General features: G+C 34.2%; 1 protein-coding gene across 1 annotated transcript in view; it reads right to left on the reverse strand.

Annotated features, from left to right (window-relative positions):
* Positions 1-306: 306 nt before the first annotated feature.
* The window catches only part of LOC125036460 (protein hu-li tai shao-like), a gene marked incomplete in the record, with an annotated part of 141,980 nt that continues 122,286 nt past the window's right edge, over positions 307-20,000 (reverse strand). Inside the window, 16 exon segments of the mRNA XM_047629054.1 lie at positions 307-2,104; positions 2,315-2,509; positions 2,693-2,760; positions 4,622-4,678; positions 5,232-5,306; positions 6,945-7,148; positions 7,397-7,432; positions 7,921-8,058; positions 9,397-9,477; positions 10,997-11,125; positions 11,752-12,040; positions 12,245-12,361; positions 17,902-18,028; positions 18,243-18,376; positions 18,508-18,600; positions 18,746-18,904. Of these exon segments, the coding sequence (XP_047485010.1) occupies positions 2,369-2,509; positions 2,693-2,760; positions 4,622-4,678; positions 5,232-5,306; positions 6,945-7,148; positions 7,397-7,432; positions 7,921-8,058; positions 9,397-9,477; positions 10,997-11,125; positions 11,752-12,040; positions 12,245-12,361; positions 17,902-18,028; positions 18,243-18,376; positions 18,508-18,600; positions 18,746-18,904 (1,848 nt within the window).

Genomic DNA, 20,000 nt, shown 5'->3' on the forward strand with positions numbered 1-20,000 from the left:
ATATTATATGAAAGATCTAGCAAATGGTCCAATTTATTAATTTATTCTGATGCTTTTAACAGTCACAATATGGACAAAGTATGCTCTCGTGTGAAAAAAAAAAAAAAAAAAAAAAAAGTACATAAGAACATTAAATGTAACAATCATAATATTAGTAAATGGAAAAAGGATTGGCAATTTTGAATTATGTATCCATTTTATACATGTAAGAGCAAAGCCAATATGAATATACCTGAGTGGATACACAATGAACTCGCTTGACAATTCAGAAATGACATAAAAGGGTGATGAAAAAATGTCTTCATGTAATGGAGATCTTGAATTTTTTATTCAATACAGCAGCACTAGTTTCTGGAAAGAACATTCAGTAGTTTCACTTCTTTTCATGGCTCTCAAGGCTGGTGTACAATTTACAACCTCACATTAAAAACATGAATATTAGTAAAGAGCCTCCCAAAATAACAAACTTATTCCTAAATAGAAAAAAATACATACAAACTCAAGGTTATGGAATGAAAGAATGAAGACATAAGACTTTGTGGAGTTGGGACATTTTATTTTCTTTCCAAAACAAGCTAAAATCAGCTGCCTGCATATTCATATAATAATAATTATAATAATGATTTATTCAGTTGCTATAATACAGATGTATATAAAACAGTGCTAAGCTGTGATTAAAAAATGAATGTGTAGCTAATAAAACAATCCACCTTCTAGCAGCAGGAGAAGATAAAAGTGGTCCTACAACAACCACCAGCATCTCCAGCTGAATGTCAAATTTCATGTCAGTGACAAAGTCGCTTCCCTACAATTTTACAGCCATTGAGAGAATGTCTTCTGAGCACAGGTGCTCAAGGCGTATTATATAAAATAAAGACATGACACAGGCAAATCAGCTGGATGACGCAAATGGTGACCCAAGCAATTGACCAGTCACAGCTATCGGTATCAACAAATAATTTCTTTTCTGGACACAAGTTCAAGGTTTAACAGGAAGAGTGAAGATGCCACAGACCAGGAGAGCAAGTCTTCTGATACTGATGAGGGACAGAAATGACAACTGACAGGAGAGCATCCCCAGCAGATACTGTGGTCCTTCCATTCCTAATAGTTGAGGTCAGACTCGTAAAAAAAAAAAAGCAGAAGGTTTTTCACTTCCATGTACCCTCCTGCTGTGAGGGCTTGAATGGAACAAAATTAGGGTTGGAAAGATCAAAAGAGCCATCTACTAGTCTCTCTTTCATCTTGTGAACCATTTGGTGCAAATGGTGAGACTTGGTGGGGTGAGATGAGAGACCGCTGATCCGACAACTATCCGTGGAAGGACGATAGTAAAAGGAGAATGGGCTGGTGTTGCACTCATTCATTCGCATGAAGAAATAAAATGGATCATAGTTAAATAACCCTTCTTAGTCTGCTAGTCAGGGTGTGCCAAGGCTGTAAAATCACTTATGATTGTACATTACTAAATGATGTATGAGTTGGCACAAGCTGGCCTGGGGACTATGCCCTTTAGAGCAGGTGGGTATTATTATGAAACAACCAAGACATTACATACATCACTGGTGTACTGTTTGTCTGCATTTTAACTTCTGCATGATAGCAAGTTTAACACATCCATACACACACTATCAATCGCATCAAGCATTGACATGAAGGTGTTCATCAGCATCTAAAACTTGACTTGAGGCACTCTAATGAAAGCTGAAGTTGACCAGCTACAATAACCTGGGATTAACAAAAGGATCCAAATCATATAGAGAGCCTAACAGATATCAATAAAATATTCAAAATTTCATCATCACAAAGCTATTAATTTTTTTAGCTTCATCTTGAAACCTAAAACTGTTTTGGTGAAAATCTACATACTACAAATAGTACCACTAAAAATTACACAATAAAGTATAGCTTTCATCACTAACACTGCCTTATCTGTAAAACTGAATGAAAAGAAAGGGAGAACACAGAAATGATAGGCTGACAGGGAATTTAGGTTGACAAGTCTTGGATCCGATGAACAATGTCAGCAGCACGCCTCTCGCCAGCACCATGAAGGGGCTCCCACAATATATTCCTCTTTGCTATCTACAGATTCTGGCAGTGTCTGAAAAAATAATAGGCAAAAAATAGGTTTGATCAGTCTAACTGCAATGATAAACTCCCCTAAAATCATTTTCAAAAAATCAAATGTGCAAATGCAATTTTCTCTCTAAATATTTCTCATATTCGTAAATTGATCCTCCTAAACCCAAAATACCTTGGCTTCTAGCCCGTCATATAATTAACAAAGGTAATGAGACAAACGGCACCTTACCAGCATTGGTCTACCAGAGACGGGAGTCTATGAAGGAAATGGGGACTTGGGGCACTAGTGGTGGGCAGCCTCCTTCTCCTTCTTCTTGTCCTTCTTCTTCTTCAGGAAGCTTGGGGTGCGCAGGCCCTTCTTCTTCTTCTTCTTGTCCTTGGAGATTGAGTCATCTGTTAGGGAGGTGTCCTTGGTTGGAGAGCCCTGAGGAACCATTGGTACCATATTATTAGCAGATCTCCAGATATATTGGTGTAAAATTTACTGAATTAAAAACCTCTCATACACTAATTTCAATAGATGAAAACTTTCTTTTCCAATACAACTAGCATTTTGTATTTCAACAAAATGCTAGCATCTATTAGTCATAGCTTCTGTAAAACATACTTCTTTACTGCTTTGCGAGAGAGTGCTGTGGTGTGCCTCTGTATCATCACCATTGGCTACTGTCTCCCCTGGAAAAGAAAGTGCATTTTCATTATTTTTATGCCAATGAGTCTTTCATGTAACCAGAGGTGGAGGATTCAATGAACTAATGGAAAAAAAAAAAAAAAAAAAAAATGTGTAATGGTACCACACCTCATCTACCAAAATCATCACTCTCAGCATTCCAGAGGTACCATAACACATTATATGAACTCCCTCCAACCAGGTCAACATTTTCTCACTCAGATTTACAGAAAAAAAAGATTGAAATCTGAAAACATTAGTGATTAACTTATTATGCAATCTTCAATCTTGAGCAAAATTTCTTTTTCATTATGAATATAGTAAACAGTAAAACATTTAAGCTACATCACACTGTAAACAAGTATTTTACAGATGTTAGGGTGAGCCAAGGTGCAGTAGTAGAAAGTAAATAAATTATTAAAGAGGCACTTCTCTAAAGTAATGCTATATAATAATACAGCTAAAATAACTAAAACTCAGAGAGCAGGAGAAATGAAGCAAGAAAGATGGCAAAGCAAAGTGGGAGAAATTTGTTCGTTTTATACTGAATTGCTCCACAATTTATAAATAAATTAGAAAAAGAAATATATGTTGAGAAAGGTAGACTGAAGAAACAGAACTTAAATGACCTGTAGAAGGGCTGCAAATATTTATAAGGTTGAACACATTTCACCAGGTCTGCAAAGGTCCAATCACCTCCTCACAGGATATGAATGATTGAACATCATGCGTACATGATGGTTGTACTTATTCTATTTAGTCTTTTACCTTAACATTAAAGTTATCTTCCTTTTTGCTTTTCTTTTTAATTTTTTTTTTAACATCACTCACTGGAATATATTTTCCTACTTACCTCTAGTGTAACTGCTTCTTGAAACTCTATTCTCCATCATAAAAATCATTACTTAAAAAAAATCTACATGGCATTTTTTTTATTCAGTCTTGATGCTAACCCAATAATTTTCAAAAACATATAAATGTTCAATAATTTATCCATGTGGACTTTATCATTAGAAACTTAATATCATAATCAACAGATACTAAAGCACTTTCATGTCTTATCAAATGTATGGCATACAATGAATGGTTAATAAATCATTCCTACAATGAAAAATGCTTCTATAGATATATTTTTCCTTTATATGTTTAAGCCTTACAGCCGCCAGTACCAGCATTGTACTGTAGATGTGAAAAACTGCTTTGCAACAATATTGTATAAGCAATACATGGCTCTGACAACTAAAGTCTTCATCTAATGACAGCCTCTAAACATATCATACATGTCATCTAGGCAATCTAGGAAAAGGAAAACCAAAGGTTGATACATATAGATATACATATATATTATCTGCTTTATATATGTATATATATATATATATACGGTATGTCAGGTTCAGGAGAACGTACCCCCTCCAAGGAACTGTGAGACTTGCCGGGGAGGAAGAAATGCTGGATCAAAAACTTTTCATTTCTAAAATGATTTCACCCATGTACAGTAAATAAAAATTTGTTAGGTAAAAATGTATTGTCTTTTATTACTTCTTTTTAACCTTTAGCAATCATTCTTAATATATAAACAAAAAGTTAATACATTACAGAAAATGCTTCAAAAATATTAACAGTAACTCTCCACCATGCCAATTTTTAAAAATCACACATCACCGTAACTCACTCACATTTCTTTTTTCTTTATCTCTGGCATTACAAATTCTATCAGTCTTTCATGTCTTGATCATAGATTACATGGCTATAATGATAACAAAAAAAGAAAGAAAAAAAGTCCACTAATAGTCATGACAAATTTACAAGAGTTATGTTCAAAACAATAACAGTAAAAGGAAATTGGGCCTTCAAAGTTGTTCTTACCTTTACGAGACAGAGACCAAGAACGGCGCTGGAGTGCTGAGCGCTTCTCATTCGCCACTGGTCAACCAGACAGCAATAAAACAACAAACATGCATCTTTGGTTAGTTAAATGCCATGCAGGTTGCAAATAGAAATCAATTGTGTACACTGATCACTATGAAGTTGCAAACATGAAAGCAAAACTAACAAAAAAGAAAAAAAGGAAAAAATAAATAAAAATCTAAATAAATTCACTACTGGTGCTTAGCCATGATTGCAGGAACACACTGATCACATGAATAACTGACTAAAATAAAGAGGAGAAAGTCACATAACAAATTAATAAAATAAAGGCAAAAAACTACTTTGTTAGTATCATGACCAAAGGCAAACTCCAACAGGATAAAGGGGAGGGAGCAATCATAAAAAAAAAAAAAGATCAGGAACTAAAACTAGAATGATACTTCTCTAAAATACTATTATCTAATGAGGTCATGAGGTGTGACTATGTATGTTTGTCTAGTTTAAAAGCAACAATTTCTTACAAAATATGATTACTGATCTAGCAGCCAACTGCCACAACTACTCTATGTTATTTAGTATGAAAGGAATGTTGGTATGTGGTATATACCTTCGCTCTTATAGAATGCAGACTTGGAACGCTCCAGAGTGGGGCTCGGTTCCCGTGCCCTCATGCCATCTTCCTCTGCTTGTCAAAGGTGTATAAATAAAAGTAAGTTAGGAACCTACACTACCAAAACATCCATAACCAAAGGTTAATTATCCAAAACAGATATTTCATGCTGTTCAAAATGGAACAGAAATATAATCTGCATGCTAACAAACTTAATAACAAACATATTCATAATATAAAACAAATACTACCACATCTCTTGAAGCTTTTACCATGCACTCATAACAAAGGTACATACTCAGGTCATGCACAACCCATAGAAAAATAAATACCATCACCTATATGTCTTCTATGACTCCTGCAAAACAGACAAACAAACAAAAACTTCTTACCATTTTCATCACAACCTGGTGATGTGAAGGAGGGCTTTCCCTTTTTAGCATTAATCTTACATAAAAACTAAACAACTTTTTGTGACATCTTTTATGTAAACATTATTAAAACTTAATGCATACAAGTCAAGATAGTTTTACATCATATTTCCTGTGAGGTTTTTAAATAGCAATATGGACAGACTAGAGAGCAATTCAAAGTTTGTTAATAATTTGCTCTACCTGGAAATACAATTAGTTACCACAAAATACATATATCAGAGTCATAAAGGCGAACCACAGCCATGATCCTGTTATACCACTCCACATCATTATGCAGCAGAATGCCCCAAATGGTAGAAAAAGTAACAGAAGTGGAAATATGTTTGGGAAGACTGTAATTCAACCCCTTACTGACGGATGAAGAAAATCTTTTAAAAATTCTGTGCTCTGGATTAATGGCAACGAGCCAACTTTGAACGCAGGAGTTCGCTAAATCAAGCCGAAAACCTGCCTCGTAGCGCTTTGGCGCATCACCGCAGCATACAGCTCCACAGATCGAGCAGTTTGTTATGACGCCTCAGCGTGTGGGCTGTCGGTATGGGCTTTGGAAACAACAAATATCTAATAAGATCATGAAGTCTCACTTTTCAGATTCAATTTCATGTGGACAAAGAGTAATTTGCCTTTGAATACCAATTAACAGCTTCCAATCGGCTGATGCTAAATCAGCTGACACCTCAATTGGCTATGACTGTAAAGCAATATGCTAGTTCCTATGCTTCCAGTATGACAAATTTTAAGAAGAACCAATACTACTAATGGAATGCTAAGTATGTTTAGTTATTTAATGTTTTATGGAAAATAATAAGCAACCCAAATTATAGAGCTTAAAGCATGTATAAGATCATTTATGGAAAAAAAATATTTTTGGCATTCCAGCCTAAATAGGTCTTTTAACCCCTTAGTGACGGGTGTAGAAAACTAAAAAAAAAAAATCTACGCTCTGGCGATCACATTTCGAGCGGTTTGTTATGACGTCCAGAGACGTGACCCGTCGGGAAGGGGTTAACCATCACTAATGTAATATAATCTACAATTATTCTGTTGAAAGCGGAGTTCCCTCAACCAAGTTTGAAGCACCCTGCCTGGTAAGTCATTAATATCACTGCAGAGAGATTCAGAGCACACAATTGGAGGACATTTCTGACAGCACTATAGCCTGAGTGAGAGAGATGCAACACCATCTCCTCAATCATGATCAAGTACTCCCCAACCATGTGCTTGAGTCTCCCTCCAGTGCGAGCACAGCCGCAGGAACATTTCCACATGGTCTTACTGGACCGTGATGCTGCCTTCAGCATCTTCTGAATCCCACGGGTGAGGGAGTTGGTGCGGGGGGTCAGCTGACCCTCACCCGCCTGGACAGTGGGGGAGCGGGACAAGGTGGCAGGACCAGAGGGAGGGGGTGTCACCTCCCCCTGGCCCCAGACGTCACCCCCTGCGACTGGAGGGAGCTGCGGATCTGCTATGGGGGAGCCATCTGGGGAGGGATAGGACCACAATACTGGCCAGTCCTTCAAACAACAATGCAAACAATGGCCAACAAAGTATACTCAGGGATTGGGAATGGGAGCAGGCTGGGCAAACCTTTAACTAAAATAAAGTACTTACTGTCAACCATGATCATAAATGAATATTTGAACTCTTAATTCCAATTTCTCCCTTTTACACTATTCATGCTTCTAAAGGAGTAACAAACATGATACTTTCTCAAGAACATCCTCATACAATGTAATTTGCCATAGTTGACAGTGATTGTTGATCCTTAACAGTCAAAATCATAAGGATTAATATCACACTTCACACTTCAAAAAAAAAAATGTACATTATTATAACCATTTCTAACACTAACTGCCATGAAAAAAGAAATAATAATAATAAAGGGAGATCACATTGTTACTTCTAAAAATATACATGTAATTTTTTTAACCCCTTACAGATGGGTGAAGAAAAAAAAAACAAAAAAATGTGCCGACTTTAAGTGCAGGAGTTTGGTACATCAAGCCAAATCACCAGCTCAACATACAGCCTCACTCCACAGATAGAGTGGTTTGTTATGACTCCTCAGCACGTGACCCATCAGGAAGGGGTTAATAGACACACACACACATGCATGTGTATGTGTGGTAAAAAAAACAGTGTATAAACAATGAGTAAACATTCTCTGTAAAATGATCACACAGCAGCACAGAAGGCAGTGAATGTTAGACATGGAGGCGCATGGGCTCCCTGCACACATTTGGCAGGGTTACCTCTTGATGGTAGCATTTTCATAGTGGCCTGGACCTTCTGGGGGGGGCCCACTGGTACCCCTGGGCCCGCTGTGGGCTTCTTCGGAATGTTGGGTTTAGGGGGGAGACTTGGCTTTTGGCGAACTCGTTCTCCATCTACTGTGCAACACAAGAGCATTGGGAGACCCAACTTTGATGGCATAGATCTCTACATATTTTTCTTTAATCAAGCTACTTCCAAAATATGTGAATGCTTTGGACACTTAGGGGAAAGAGAAGTTATTTCCCAAACCATGAAGATATAAACAGAGGATAACAGAATATACTGAAGTATTTTACATGAGAATTGGTATGCTATACAAATATAAAACAGCATGAGCATCTAAACCATTCTACCAAATACTAAGAAATTATATACACATTTTTGAGGTGTATTATCTATACAGTATTATACATTTCAATACAGTATACTAATAAAAACTTAAAACTTCATTTTAATTACCTTCTCAAAAACCTACTCTACATCAAAGATATTAGCTATTCAGCAAAAAAAAGACTGATGTCCCATAACAAATACAAATTGTTGTTTTAGCAAGTAATCAAGTATGATTGCATCCTATGATTAGAACATAAAAGTAGATGTTTACTCAATCAGTTTAATCACTGGGACATAAGCTAATACTTTTAAAGGCCTCATAGCTTGTTGGGTTAATCAGCTCACATTCTTCCTTCACGCACTCTGTTAGCTTCTTTCATATAAATAAATTTCTATTACAATGTAATTTTTAGTTCCACATACATATTTTTTTTACAGCATACTATGGAAAACAAAAACATAAAAGAGCTATAATAGACATATGTAGGATCAATCAATGTCTCAAGTTAAAAGTATTAAGGGCATCAATAAACATTGTGAGTCTGACTTCCAAGACCATGCTACAAGTGCCAAGTGTCAGTATTGGACTTGCTAACTATTGCTAGACGCAAAAGGACAATTTCCAAAGGAACAAGTAACAAAAGCAGCCATTCATAACCTAAATACTACACAGCTTGGACAGAAGACCTTACAAGATGGTGACCTTGGTGGACTGGACCAGGAACTTTGCTTTGTTTGTACCTTTTTTTCCTCTCTTTTTTGCTTATTGTATGAAATCTTAAGAAAGTACCACTCAAGGAAATCATAGGGGTTTCCTGGCCTCTTTTTTTTTTTCCTTTTTTTCTTTTCTTTATCACATTTCTCTGAGTGAGTTAAAATTCATCATAGCTGAATAAAAAAAGAGGAAATGAGGAAAAAAATCCAGTAATACAGACTGAGAGACGCATCACTTTTTATGTCACAGGGCATTTTGCGCCTTGTCTTCTCCCTGGACACTTGCTTAAAAAAATCTGAGGTTATTTGGGCCGGCGAATCCTTCCAAGCTCCACCATCGTTAGCTTTTTAGCAGACGAATCCCACACACTACTGATTTAGCAGACAAATTAAAATACCCTACTGACCATCGCTCAGGACGACAGACTGTGCTTTGCTTGCTCTTGGTGCCTGTTTTGTTTCCACCTTCAACACCCGACCACTGGAGGCTGTGTGTACCAATCACATGCTTGTTATCAGTCTGTTAACCAACTACCTCTCTCACCAGTTATCTTTCCTTTTCTTGTGACAAGGCAAGTAGGAATGAAAGAAAGATAACATTCAAAAGAGTACTATTTAAGTTTGAGCTCACTTGTGGCACAACTAATGTAATCCTTTGAAGCTATCTTTGCTTGTGATGATATTCAACTGTTAAAAACCCTAGAGGATACATCTGTTCCTCTCTCTCTTTTTCTCATTTTAATTCTCTCTCTTGCATAAGTGCATGTGCATGTGTAAACCACTGTGACACTAATCACAACACATTTTGTGACCGTACAATAAAGAAATCAAACTACAAATACGTACTCAAAAATGGTAAAAGGGTTATTTCCCATAACTGGGGTCATAGGTGCTTCACCAGAGCTATTCACTTGTGATAAACATAGTTTATTTTTTAACAAACAAAAAGGAAAATCATCCTCCAGGGTCTTTCAGCTAACACTAAAACTGGGAATAACTATGCTATGAGATAAGATCTCTGTCTCATGTCTCGTTTCATTTTCACTTATCACAAGAGCTCAATAATAATGAATTTAAACAATAAGTGACAATGATTTCAGTGCACAAATTATTTCCTAAAGCTGTTATTTAATACTGTCTTTTCATAAAATGAAGCACTCAAGTTACCAGAGAAGGAAAGAAGTCTAAAGTTAAAAGAGCAAGGTAAGACACATGAAAATATTAGCAATCGTAAGTGAAGTCTGATGAAACAATAATAGATGAAAAATTGTCATACACATTGCACATACTGTAATAAAAATTTAAAACTAGTACAAGTTCTTAGACTTGTGAAATAGAAGACAAGAAAAGAAGCAGAAGGAATGAAGATAAATAAATCTAAATTTTATTCTAAAGTCAATAATTCCCCCATTTATCATCATTCCTCCTAAAGAAGTGCAAGGATGCAGCAATAGCATTTTATATATGTAATGCAGTTCTAAAGGAGAATTTCTGTTAAGGTACAGATTTCTCAACACACATTTGCTTCTGATGACAGACCCTCAAACTTTTAGTAGTCTATTGCTTAAAATCATCAGCCATAACCAGTTTCTTAACCCAAAACCACTTTCCTCTACATACTAAAGTAACAAGTAAAGAAATCATTCCTTCTTCAGGGCAAACCTAGTGCAACATTGGAAACATATAAACCTGTAATAATATGAGAAAAAACAATGCATACTGTTTAAAATAAGAGAAAAAAAAACAGGAGAACACAGTAATGAAATCCAAAGGTGTATGCCTTTGTGCAGAGAACATTATGCAAGTTACCAGACATAAAATTAAAATCCTTTAAAAAGATATATCTATATATATATATATATATTTAAATATAGATAGATAAATAGATAGATAGATAGATAGATAGATAGATAGATAAAAAATTAAACAATAAGTTAAGGCTCCCACTCCTATCCTCAGTAATAAAAATATCCTTCCTACAACTTGAAAACTGCCTTGGCCACTCACCTTCCTGGTCCGAGGTAGGACTGGTGGGAGCAGTGGTGTTCAGGATGGAGTCTTGAACAGAGTCATCCACAACATCTACAGTTGCTCGCTCTGGCATGATGTTCATCTTCTCGATCTCAATCTCTTCAACTGGAGAGATTGTTTATTATTTGCTTTATGAGATGGGTTTATTTAAATTTCAAAGCAAACAAACTTTACACTGAGAAAACTTTTCAGTGAGGTATAAATGTATTTATGTTCTTTTATTGACAGTTTTCTTATTTACTGACAATCAGACTAGAGAGTACAGTACTCTTCCCTGATATCTCAGATGCAACATAGCAGCTGTGCAAAAAGTATAAAATTCCTACTAGGAGAGCCTTTTTTTAACAAGATTATGCAAAGAGTACAACATGTACACATACCCTGTCCACTTCAATCTTATACCATTGATTTTATTTACACGCTAATGACTCCAGAAGTAATTAGTCAATGGAGTCAATTAATATTCCTATCTGATCTCAACAAAAAATTTCAGAAAGAAATTCTTATTTTCATTACTATTACTACAGTTAATATTCTAACAACTACAAATGTTAATCAGACCAGTGAACTTATAAGCAAAGACTGTGATATCTCAGGTGAGCAGCTACTGTACTTTCCAGACTGGACTGACATGACTTTTTCCTGAAGTCAAACTTAAAAGCATTACTTATTACCAACTTTCATACAGCACAACAGATTCAACCAACTTCATGCAACACCAACAGGCTTACTTGGCTCTCCTCGCTGCTTGCGTTCCACAAGCTCACGATATTCATCGAGCTCCTTATCAGTCACACAATCGAAGGGATTTTTTGCATATGGTGTTTTGTACACAACAGCATTGTGCTGGAAGTCCCGCTGGATGATTCCCTTGGAAGCAGCTCCAACCAGGATGACATGGTCAGAGGCGCCTGACATGCTGGCATCTTGCATGCGACGGGCTTCATCCCAGGTCACACCTTCCAACAGGTGGGAAGTTGGTCCAGATGTGATGCTGCCCACACGACGGTTCTCTTTGATCTGGAGGAAGGTTCTCATGGGAATATGATTGTGTAGGAAGGAAGTAATTAAAGATATGTCAATTGTGACAGTTTTCTTTTGTTACAATCCTGTATAATATTCATAAGGTATAAAGTAAAGAATATTTATTCTTGAATGCAAAAAAACTATCAACAGAAAGTCATACAGAAGGCTCATAACCAAATCATAAGGTGGCACACTCACCATCTTCTGGATCGTCTTGAACTCCTTAGGGTTTGTATTGGTTGGAACAAACTGGAGAGCAGATTCCACTTTGACAGGAGTCGAAGTAGAGTGTGTGGGGGACCCATCTGCCACCCACTGTTGGTGCAACAAAACAAAGCACATTAGGGCCTGCCTTTCTCCATCTTTGAAAGCATGTGAAAACTGCTTGGCATCTGCTCATTAATAGGCGACTGCGTTCACAGCAATGCATTGTGCCTGTTTCCTACATTTTTAAAAATGTGAACTAAGACTATTAATCTGCTTGAATTCTACAGGGCTCTATACTTATCAGTAAGAGGTACTTGATTTATGAAAGTTAATAAAAAAAAATTCTGATAACGAGTTCTTGAAAAATGCGAGGCCCTTGTGCTTGGTTTTGCGTGTACAACTACCAATCTTGTGACTTGACAGCATCCAGTCACCAGTTACCAGAAACAGGCACAACCCACACCAGTCAAGGTGAGCATATAGAACAATGAACATTCAATTAAAGATCAATTTATGAAGTGTATCCTTTTATCTCTCTTGGAAAATTACTTCAATTACCTACAACTTCTTACAATGATCACCTTTACTGGTTCTTAAAACTGAAGTAGAATGAAAGCTCTGGTGAGATTGACCATTCTTTTATTAAAAGCCAAGATCGTATGCTGAACACACATGGCAGAAATACACGGCATGTGTCGAAGGCATAAAATGCATGTATTATGCATGAATATAGTGGCACTTTTGCCATGAGCTCAACCTACTTAATGCTCCTGCTTTTATGTCTGGGAATGACACTCAACATCTCAAGTAAGCTACCTTAACTCCTAATGATCAAAAACTGAAAAATTCTGAATGCAAATTTCTGCTCATACCATTCTGACATCTAAAGCATGAAACATAAGTGGCTGGGAAACTCAACCCTAAAAAATAATGAATGTGACATTTACTACAGTAAAACCTTAACTGAAGAAAGACAAAAATACACTGCATAAAAAAGAAGCATGAGTATCCAAAAATACATTGTAATTCAGAATAACTAAATATAGTAAAATAATGAAAATGTAAGAACCTTTACTAAAATGTCATTATACTTGAGAGCATGAAACTGAAATGGTAAAACTTGTCCCAAAATTTTTCTATAAAGCTCCTTACATGACTTAAATACATATTGATTCTTAGAAAGATTTTGACACGTACACAATTGAATACACTAAAATCACTGTGGGATATTTCAAATATACTGAATGACTGCCATGAATCATCATTTGACTCTTTAATGGGAGTGGGTGTAGATATATAAATGTACTGTGACTGTAACTACCATTTTCAATAAAAAAAAATTAAAAAATAAGAAAATTCCCCCCACAAAGAGATGCTAAACAGGGCTACATCGAGGAAAAGATGATTCAAGATTCCCCAATCGGACACCTACAACAAATTCCCTTTTTCCTTTCACAGGAGAGGCATTGGAGCAAAATGACAGGTAAGAATACCTGTCAACTGCCTGAATTTGAGCAAGATTAACCTGGACCAATCAAGACAGGTGCTATGCTTAGCAAAAGTTCAAGTAAGGCTGTTAAGACAAACTTTAAGTAGAAGTTTCACATGAAATTTGCTTTTTTACAAGAAATATACCCCCAAATTAGTTTCAGTCATACATCTAATACAAATATTCAATAAAACCAATTTGCTGCATATCTTGGCACTTGAATTTTAAAATTTCAATCATTTCACTGTAACACCAAAGTAAAGACTATAATGGTATGCAACTTCCATTAATGTAAATATATATATATATATATATATATATATATATATATATATGTATATATGTATATATGTATACATGTATAAATGTATATATGTATATATGTATATATGTATATATGTATATATGTATATATGTAAATGTATATGTATATGTATATGTATATATGTATCTATGTATATATGTATATACGTATATATGTATATATGTAAATATGTATAAATGTATATATATGCATATATATATATATGCATATAAATGTATATATATGCATATATATATATGCATATATATGTATATATATGTATATATATGCATATATATATGCATATATATGCATATATATATATCTATACATATATATGTATATGTATATGTATATGTGTATATACGTATATATATACATGTATATATAATGTATATATATATACATGTATATATAATGTGTGTGTACACACACACACACACACACACACACACACACACACACACACACACACACACGCACACGCACACGCACACGCACACGCACACGCACACGCACACGCACACGCACACGCACACGCACACGCACACGCACACGCACACGCACACGCACACGCACATATATATACATATATACATATATATAATGTATGTATATATACATTATATACATATATGTTTAAGTACATGTGTATATATACATGTGTATATAAGCATATGTATATCTATATATTAAACATTGTGTGTGTGCGTGTGCATATGCATGTACGCGTGTGCGTGCGTACATATGTGGGTGTGGGTGTGTCTCTATATACATGTACATATATAACTGTATATGCATATATATATGTGAATATATATATATATATATATATATATATATATATGTATATATATATATATATAATGTATGTATATATACATCATATACATATATGTTTAAGTACATGTGTATATATACATGTGTATATAAGCATATGTATATCTATATATTAAACATTGTGTGTGTGCGTGTGCATATGCATGTGCGCATGTACGTGCGTACATATGTGGGTGTGGGTGTGTCTCTATATACATGTACATATATAACTGTATATGCATATATATATATGTGAATATATATATATATATATATATATATATATATATGTATATATATATATTATACATATATATATGTATGTATGTATATATATGTATATGTGTATATGTATATATGTATATATGTATATGTATATGTATATATGTATATGTATATGTATATATATGTATATGTATATATATGTATATGTGTATATGTATATGTATATGTGTATATGTATATGTATATGTATATATGTATATATGTATATATGTATATATGTATATATGTATATATGTATATATGTATATATGTATATATGTATATATGTATATATTCATATGTATATATACATATATATATACATGTGTATTAATGTATATATGTAGACATGTACGTATGCATACTATTTTTTTCGTTGTATAATTGCAAAACTCTACATGTGTTTGAGTGTGAATTAGATGTGTTTTTCGTGAGCAAGAGTGTGAGCATGTGAAAATAAATCTTTAGGCTAACTGAGTAGAATATTCTGAATGCAAAAGCTGCTCCATAACCTAACAGCAATAACATCCCAACTGAAGCAAATACTGATCCCTAAAGCTATCTGCCACTAAAGTCCAATATCATTTACTGTCTTTTTCTCCATGAATATTACAATACTTATACCTAGGCCTATCCATGGATATTTCAATCACTCCATTGCAGTGAGTTAATTCTATGGTTACACAGCTGTTGTGACTAATATACGTAAAGTTCCTTAAAGCTAAGTCTAGGAAACACTGGCTAGCATTTCGTTGGAACAAGTCTCAAAGGACTGCACATCAATTCTTTGGTCACTATTACTAAGCACTGTTCTTGAACAAAGAATTACTACCTCAAAACTAGTGTGCCTTGCGAGTGTATTTGAAAAGTGAATAGTGATGTTCTCTCTAAAAAGTAATCAATAAACATCTCAAAAAGAAGTTGAATCCATTTTAAAATTCACTTTCCAAAAACATCTAATATGAAATCAGTGCTGAGTATCTTGACACCTTTAGTGTACATCCACACCTAGTACAATATGAAGTTTATGCAATATGAAAGAATACACACATTGTTCCTCAAAAGAGTTATATTAAGAAGGTAGGCTATATTAGAATATACTCATTAAGCTTCTAAACAGATTTTGTGTTGATCAACTGAATCACTTTGAAACATTATGATCTGTTTTATCAAAATATGACTTTGAAGATTCTTCACATTGCTTACACAAAGTCATGCCTCAGCTTGTGAGGCCATCCATCAATGCATAAAGGCTACAAGCCTTCTGATGTATAAGAAGATCATCAGTGTTTATCTTTATCCATTTCTTGAGTTATCAATGATATCTTGGGGCATTTTCTGGAAGCTTCTAGACTTTATTCTGTGGCAATCGTTATAAATCCCTCTGACATTGCAGAAATAGAAATGGCAGTTTATTGTTCCTCAGTATTAGGCAATTACTTCATTTCCCACAAAGACCAATGTGCTGTATACATATTCACACAGTCTGAGCTGTATAGTATTTGCTAAATAAAATTACCTTCTAAACAAAAGAAAGAAAGAAAGAAAGAAAGAAAGAAAGAAAGAAAGAAAGAAAGAAAGAAAGAAAGAAAGAAAGAAAGAAAGAAAGAAAGAAAGAAAGAAAGAAAGAAAGAAAGAAAGAAAGAAAGAAAGAAAGAAAGAAAGAAAGAAAGAAAGAAAAAGAGAGAAAAAGAATCACACTGACATCAGTAACAAGTTGAATTCAGATAAACTCCTAAATTGGAAAGATCTAACTATGACGTTAGCATGTAAACATGAGCACAAAGTAAATATGACCAATTAGATGACTGGAGACACCACAGGACAAATGATCCTGCAAAAGTACTTAAACACAAACTGAATGTGCTATGATGACATGGGAGTTTCCTGCTAAACAGACCTTTTTTTTCTTTTTCTTTTTTCTTTTCAAAATTCAAATGAAAGTTAACCCAACACTTTAAGCTCCTTTTAGAAGTATGGGGAAATGCTCTGTACAGCAGCTATCCCCTCTCCCACTAATAAAAGGAAAGAGGAGAGGAGAGGAGAGGAGAGGAGAGGAGAGGAGAGGAGAGGAGAGGAGAGGAGAGGAGAGGAGAGGAGAGGAGAGGAGAGGAGAGGAGAGGAGAGGAGAGGAGAGGGGAGGGGAGGGGAGGGGAGGGGAGGGGAGGGGAGGGGAGGGGAGGGGAGGGGAGGGGAGGGGAGAGGAGAGGAGAGGAGAGGAGAGGAGAGGAGAGGAGAGGAGAGGAGAGGAGAGGAGAGGAGAGGAGAGGAGAGGAGAGGAGAGGAGAGGAGAGGAGAGGAGAGGAGAGGAGAGGAGAGGAGAGGAGAGGAGAGAGGAGAGGAGAGGAGAGGAGAGGGGAGAGGAGAGGAGAGGAGAGGAGAGGAGAGGAGAGGAGAGGAGAGGAGAGGAGAGGAGAGGAGAGGAGAGGAGAGGAGAGGAGAGGAAAGGAAAGGAAAGGAAAGGAAAGGAAAGGAAAGGAAAGGAAAGGAAAGGAAAGGAAAGGAAAGGAAAGGAAAGGAAAGGAAAGGAAAGGAAAGGAAAGGAAAGGAAAGGAATAAAAGAAAAAAGAAGAAAAGAAAACAAAAATCCTTCCATATTTTGAAATGACTGGGAATTCTCTCTGTCATCTCTCTGCCACCTCCTCCTGCTTTTCCCCCTCCTGCCTAGGACCCCCACAGTGCAGAGCAGGGAGCCCACAGGCAGCTCCCTCTGCCCCCATCTAGAAGCTTCTCCTCCTTGTCCTATGCGTTCTCCACCGTTATGAGCTCTACCTTGGTGATCTTCTTGGGATCTGGAGTGCCTGTCTCCAGTACTTCCACCTTCTGGTAGACATTGGGTGAGTTTAGCCACCGGGTCTTGTCCTGAGTCTTGCGCCCGTCCAGGATGCGCTTCAGCGGACTGGAAGATAGATGAATATGCTCAAGGTAGAAAGAAGTCCAGGAAAACCCATAACAGAAAACTGTTCTTTGACTGTATGTAAATACCATTCAATCTCTGATGTAAAACAAATAAATTAATTAATTAATTAAGAAAAATAATCCTAAGACAATAAACATAAACATTTACACAATATACCAAATAACAGTCTCTGCCATTTAAGTCTTTGTCTCACCTCCTTGAAATATCATCCTCATCAAAGAGGTGTGTATAGTTGGAGGCCGTGGGGGGGAGAGCCACATCACTTTGCACTCTTGTTGTTTCCTGCTTTACCAATGGTCGTCGGTAGATGTACCCTGTTCTAAGACCCTGGAAGAATAGTCAATGTATTATGCACCCCCAATTTCATTTTCTGAAATGCCATTATAATATTTCGTATTTTCAAGTTACTGCAGAAATAAAAATGACTTTAGACATTTAATGTAATAAAAGAACCTTACAGCATTATCCAGAGATCTCATAAGAGCTTCAAACTCCAGTTCACCAACTTTCCATTTGCGCTCCTTCTGACCCTGAGCAGCTGGGCCCCCTTCCTGGAAATTGTGAAATTGATTTCATTAAATGACATAAATGCTGGATGTAAAAATATAAACAAAAAACTTTATTCCTTTCCGCCTCACTGAACTATACTTTAAATGCTTTGGTAATTTTTCAATTTGTCAATAAGCAATTACACACCTGTTTGCTATCGACCCCTCCTCCTCCTCGTCGAGCTACTTCATAAGCTGCTTGCCTTGCTTCATCTGACACAACTACAAGGTTGTCAAGACCCAGAGGTGCCATGCGCATCTGAAGAAGAAAAAGAGAGGAATTAATAGTGGCATACTGCCTTCCACACTAACATAAACATGGTATACCAAAGTATACCAAATCCCTTGCTATACTATACAAGCAAAAACATGTAACAAAACTTCTACTGACAATATACAGTTCTTAGCCTCTAAGCTTCTATTTGCAATGACCAAATCTATTCACTGAATGTACACACAGCCTCATCAAAACTTAACTGCTTTTTTTCCCATATTTTTCTCCATTTGAATGAGGTGTACATAATATAAATATATATATATATATATATATATATATATATATATATATATATATATATATATATATATATATATATATATATATATATATATATATATATATATATATATATATATATATATATATATATATATATATATATATATATATATATATATATATATATATATATATATATATATATATATATATATATATATATATATATATATATATATATATATATATATATATATATATATATATATATATATATATATATATATATATATATATATATATATATATATATATATATATATATATATATATATATATATATATATATATATATATATATATATATATATATATATATATATATATATATATATATATATATATATATATATATATATATATATATATATATATATATATATATATATATATATATATATATATATATATATATATATATATATATATATATATATATATATATATATATATATATATATATATATATATATATATATATATATATATATATATATATATATATATATATATATATATATATATATATATATATATATATATATATATATATATATATATATATATATATATATATATATATATATATATATATATATATATATATATATATATATATATATATATATATATATATATATATATATATATATATATATATATATATATATATATATATATATATATATATATATATATATATATATATATATATATATATATATATATATATATATATATATATATATATATATATATATATATATATATATATATATATATATATATATATATATATATATATATATATATATATATATATATATATATATATATATATATA

The sequence above is a fragment of the Penaeus chinensis genome, chromosome 21, assembly GCF_019202785.1.
Source record: "Penaeus chinensis breed Huanghai No. 1 chromosome 21, ASM1920278v2, whole genome shotgun sequence".
Lineage (NCBI taxonomy): Eukaryota > Metazoa > Arthropoda > Malacostraca > Decapoda > Penaeidae > Penaeus > Penaeus chinensis.